Source organism: Protobothrops mucrosquamatus, unplaced genomic scaffold (genome assembly GCF_001527695.2).
Source record: "Protobothrops mucrosquamatus isolate PMUCROS unplaced genomic scaffold, P.Mucros_1.0 scaffold36, whole genome shotgun sequence".
NCBI lineage: Eukaryota > Metazoa > Chordata > Lepidosauria > Squamata > Viperidae > Protobothrops > Protobothrops mucrosquamatus.
Genome location: NW_015386420.1, coordinates 994,123 through 999,891, shown reverse-complemented (window position 1 = coordinate 999,891; position 5,769 = coordinate 994,123). Strand labels below are relative to the sequence as shown.

Genomic DNA, 5,769 nt, shown 5'->3' with positions numbered 1-5,769 from the left:
TGGAAGGCTGAATCAATCTTGAGCCGGTGAGACTCGAACTGCTGAACTGCTGGCAGCCAGTAATCAGCAGAAGTAGCTGCAGTACTGCATTCTAACCACTGCACCACCTCGGTTCAAGATAGATAGATAGATAGATAGATAGATAGATAGATAGATAGATAGATAGATAGATAGATAGATAGATAGATAGATAGATAGATAAGAGAGAAAGACAGATGAAATACATGCACTGAATTCACTCTGAATTGAATTCAGCTACATCACACTCCAGAGATAAATTGTAATCTCTATTAAGCAAACCAAACTAAATCAAAACATCCAGGGCACTTCTGTATATATACTGGCATTTACATTGTCCTACAAAATCATAGAGGTTTGGGGGGGGGAGAAGAAACATTACATTTAAAATGGTAAGATGGAAAGAGATGGAAGGAAGATGGCTGAAGTTAAGCAACTGACAAGTCTACTTTCAAATCTTATGGACTGATTTACCAGAGGTTTTCCAATCACACTATCTTGAAAATGGCATTTGCCTTTGGTTCTCTAATTCTATTCAAAAACAATAATTACAGAATTACCTGTTTTAGAAAACAACATAGAAAGGTATTTAGCTTTAAGCTCTCTGCATCCCTATTTGTAATTTGTAACCTATAATTTGGCAGGTTTCCTCCCTGAAAATATTGACATTATTTGTAGATATTATTTACTAAATAGATAAATCAATATATGGACTGGGGGCAGGGAATTATCCTTTGCATTCCTGGTGCATGGCAGTTTTTATATGCTGAGGAGAAGCAGCCATGTCTGCAAATGTAATACAATTATCTCCCAAACTCACAGGTAAAGACAAGGCTCATTATAAAAAAGCAGAATTTAACATATTGCCTCCAAATCTGCAGCATGTGTGTCATAGAACCTAGACAGGGTTTATCCCCTCAGAAGCAAGTCTGGGTCTGCAAATTTCACCCCCTTCTATTAGAAAATAAAATTGATCCCTTGTGTCTTTCTCATGCTCATTACTCTGTTTTTGAAAATCATTAAATCAGACCTGGACTGGAGTTTGTAACTGGCACATAAGTAGGCTTCTTTCTCTTCCTGGCCACACAAGAAGGAATAGAAGGAAAAGCAATCAAGTGATAGTTCACTTGAGACTCATGCTAATCCATAACGTTATTTGTACTCCCACAGAAGAGACTGAGATTTGTAAAATTTATTTTAGAAGTTTCCTTTACTGAGATTTTTACTCTTGTTTCAGTATCCTCCACACTGTTCTCCTGTTTAAAATTGGTATCTGGAATCTCCATAGCAGGAAACCTATAAGATCAAAATGCAGAGATCCCTACATCCTGATCTAGCAAGAAACAGATCATTTGCTCGTTCATTATGAAAAGCTTGTTTTGGTTACCACAGGGGACTAAGAATTTCTAGTAGGTAAGTGACCACTTTGCAAGAAAAAAGTACAAGAAAAGAGGTGCATGTTTTGGCTTGTTTATCAATTCACTGTTCCTCTATAATAAGCTATGGTAAGAAACGTCTTTTCCCCAGCAAGGTCAACATAAAGCAGACTCTTTTAAAAAACATGGAGAATTTAACTCTTCCTTCAGAAGCCCAAGCATCCCATGGAGAAGTTATGAGAGGCCAAATACCCAGAAAAGAAACAAAAAAGTCTGCAATGAAAGAAAAGAACATTCTTTGTGTTCTTTATCACAAGCCTGATGATAAATGGAAGCTGATGAATCTCCCTGCATAGCTAATGCAGAAATTCAGGCTGGTTAGGAATAGATGGACTGAACCATTCTCCCATCTCCTGTTTATTTCTTTGCTGCACATGCAAAGGACTTCATCTTCTATATATTCAGCAAAGAAACATAATAAATTGGCAGTAGATGTATAGAGAAGATCATCCCTCTGCCAAGCCTGGTTTCTGTGCTCAACATGCAGGACGTCTGGCAAGATCTAAGATAGACACATGGCAGGTTGGTGATCTAGGGACAGAATGATCCAGGCAAAGCAGCTTGAGACCCCAATTTAGCTGTAGCATGTTCTCAAAATACACCCTGAGCATCCAACATCCTGAAGTCTGTTGAATGTTCTTGCTCATCAGAATCTTTTGAATTTTGTGCAATGTCGTATGTAATACAGAATGCGATGTACAGCCTTATTCTAATGATAAAATGATTTGGAAGGGAAATTGGAGGTTGTTGAATTAGCTTTGTGAACCACAACACAGGATGAAACTACAGCCCATCTGACAGACGGACAGCCCCTCAGCCTCTGCTTAAATACCTCTAAGATGGGCCTGAACTCGAAGTGAAATTTGCTAAGTTGCACTCTGAGCCATGTGAATGTTGCTGTTTAACAGTTTGGCTCCAGCCTGACCTAACACAGGGAAATCCCAGTTCTAATCCACCCTCAGCCCTGAGGTTCACTAAGCAATCTTGACTTGTCATTAACTTAATTGACATGTGGGGAAATGGAGGAGAGCAAGGAAAACAGCCCTAATGGAGCCGAGAAATTAACTAAAAAAAATCAGAAATAAATGAATAAAACTTCCAACACTAGAAGTTCTTAAGAAGAAGAGCTTGGACAACCATTTGCCTGAAATGGTACATAGGGTTTCCTGCCTGAGCAGGGGGTTGGACTAGAAGACCTCCCAAGTCCCTTCTGTTAAATGCCTGAGTGTAAGTAAGTGGTGCTTAGGACGTGGGTAGTAAAGTTGTGCCTTTGTACACCTGCCACTACATTTCTTGCCATATCAGGGTCCTGCGGGCCCCAGGCTGGTCGTGCTGTTGCCGGCCACCACCAGGATCAACTCACCTGGCCCCTGGTGGGCAGCGGCTGGACGCTGAAGAAGAGGCTGAGCGGGAGGGTGGCCAGAGCCGCCAAGACCCAAACGGACAGCAGGCAGGCGGCCACCAGCCGGCCCTTCCAGGGCTTGGAGGGCTTGAGGCGGACGATGCTGACCACCCGCTCCAGGCTGACGGCGGCCAGCGAGAGGATGGTGACGCTGCCGCTCAGGCTCATCAGGTAGAAGAGCAGGTGGCAGACGGCCTCGCCCAGCGTCCAGCTCTCGGTCCAGCGCACCACCGCGATGACCGGGATGGCGCTGATGAAGAGCAGGTCGGCGCAGAAGAGGTTGAGCACCAGGCAGCTGGCGGCGCCCGGCCGGCCCTTTCGGCGCAGCACCAGCCGGATGGCGCCCGCGTTGGCCACCAAGGCCAGGCCGAAGATCGACGCCAGCACCACCGTCTCCGCGATGCTCAGCCCCAGGCGGACGGCCGCGTCCTTGAAGTCCGAAAAGAAGGGGAAGAGCGTGTCGTTCCCGCCAGCCCCGGCTCCGGGCATAGAGAGGCGGGAGCCCGGGGCATCGGGCGGAAGAGCAGCAGCAGCAGCAGCAGCGGTTCCCGGTCCAGTCCTGTCAGCCCCGCAGCCGGGCCCGGATTCGGGCCCCCGATCGGCCGCCGCCTTCCTTCAGGGCGAGTTTGGGTTGGACTGAGCACCTGGGAGGCTCGCTGCGGCTTGTGCAACGAGGAAGTGGAGGGAGGCGGAGGAGAGCTTGCAGCGCTGTCCCGCCGCAGGGAGGGGAAGCCAGGACTTTACGAGGGGTAGTGAGTGGCACAGAGTAGCGAGCATCGCTGCCTTCCGTCTGCCATCCGCAAGTTCTAAAACAGGTTTTCTTCCTCCTCTTCCTCCCCCTCCTCCTCCTCCGATGGGACTTATGAACGGGCCGTCGAAAAAAAAAAGCGGAAGCGAAAATGCGTCCCAGCCGAGTTAGTTTCCATCCCCACCCACACCCCGAAAACGAAAGGGGACGCGAGGGGAGCTGATTGAGGAACAAGTAAGGATTGGCTCGCTCGCATGTAGGGAGAAAAAAGGAAGGAGCAGGATCGAGAAGGGAATATCCTAAGTCCCGTTTAGAAAGGAGCATCATTTAGTGGGATTTAATCCTAGACAAGAATGTAGGAGATTAGTCTATGACAAGTCGCCATGACCAACTCGCCATGGGGCAAGACTTACACTAATATGGAAGAAATAGTGAAATAAAATCATTAAAGAAAAGATGCCGAAGGAAGGACAAAATGAAATGCGAGTGACAATAATTAAAATATTTTTAATTACTTTAAAATAATTAAATTGAATTGTCCTGCAGTAAGTTGCCTCATGGCAAGTTGGCCATGGTGAGTTGGCTGTGGCAAGTTGACTGAGGTGAGTTGTCCCAGTCCATCCTAAGATGTGGCTTGGGGTCCCAAAGGTGCTTTTTCAAAAGGCAACTGGATGTTTTTCTTTGAAGGCGTTTCGCTTCTCATCCAAGAAGTCAGAACTCAAGAAGCTTGTTGGATGAGAAGTTGCCTTTTGAAAAAGCACCTTCGGGACAACCATGATCTGGAGCAGGGGTCTTCAAACTTGGCCCTTTTATGACTTGTGGACTTCCCTCCCAGAATTCCTCAGCCAGCGTGCCTGGCTGAGGAATTCTGGGAGTTGAAGTCCACAAGTCATAAAAGAGCCAAGTTTGAAGACCCCTGGTCTGGAGGAATGAGAATCTCCATAGACATGTGGCTTGCTTATTTTTGCTGCAGGAGAAGAGAGTGCAGCTTTTCTGACTGCAGGAAGTCTGTGGGTTTCCTTTGATGTGGCCCCAGCACACTGTCCACCTAGATTACAGTTATCCCTTCAATTACTTCACTGAACTGATTGCCTATATTACGTCTCACCACTTAATTGGTTCCTACTGCCAGGTATTCCGCTGACTTCCCTTGCCTTTCCATTCAGAACTGAAATCATGCTAAACTGCCTTCAGGAATCATTCAATTTATCAACCTCTCCTACTTGGTGTCTGGACAGCATACTGGAAATTAATTAGAGGACATGTATTATTCCACTTTCTTAAAATGCATACATGTGCTTCATTGATCCCACAGTTGCCATCTTCCTTTGTTTCCCATGAGGGGAGAATGGTTCTTGTTGGACAGCCATGTCTTTCTGTTATATCTTGAGCACTTCCAAGTAAAATTCAAGTGTGTTTAGGATTTAATATCAGGGTCTGTACAGTCATTCAGATGACTTTTAAGCATATGATAAATTGCTTGTTTTAAAATCCAAATTAACAAACAGTCTAGTATGCAAAGTGGCACTGAAAGGGTTGTATTACAATCACCTACTTGCAATTCAATACGCTTTGCTTTGTTGACCTGAGGTTGCCTAGGATGAGAAACCTAATCAGAATTCATTATTGAACCTCTCAATATTTACTTTGCAGAATGCTTTAATCTAAACCAATGTTTCTTCGCTCTGACAATTTTAAAACCTGTGGAGTTCAACTCTCATAATTACCAGCATGGCTGGCTGGGGAATTCTGCGAGTTGAAATCCATAGGTGGTAAAGTTGCCCTGATTGAGGAACACTGATGTAAACTATCACCTCATTTAAGACTGACCTGAGAAACAGTTTGAAGCTACATGATCAACTGAGCTTGATCCTGAATACTGCACCATCAAGCTTTCCAGCAATCATCTAATTCTGAGACAATGCAATTCAGATGTCCTCCTAGAATGTTGAAATGAGATTGAGACCCTTCCCTGGATCCAGATGTATTGGCCAACTATCGCCCAGTCTCCAACCTTCGCTTTGTGGCGAAGGTTGTTGAGAGTGTGGTTGCACAGCAATTCCCTCGGCACCTGGAGGAAACAGATTATCTGGACCCCCTCCAGTCGGGCTTCAGGCCGGGGTACAGCACGGAAACGGCATTGGTCACGCTGGTTAATGATCTCT

General features: G+C 45.4%; 1 protein-coding gene across 1 annotated transcript in view; it reads right to left on the bottom strand.

Moving 5' to 3' along the window:
* Positions 1 to 3,345, bottom strand: part of FFAR4 (free fatty acid receptor 4) — a 12,308-nt gene extending 8,963 nt beyond the window's left edge. The window contains exon 1 of the mRNA XM_015811297.1: positions 2,818 to 3,345. Within this exon, the coding sequence (XP_015666783.1) occupies positions 2,818 to 3,345 (528 nt within the window). The remainder of the gene's footprint in view (positions 1 to 2,817) is intronic.
* Positions 3,346 to 5,769: the final 2,424 nt, after the last annotated feature.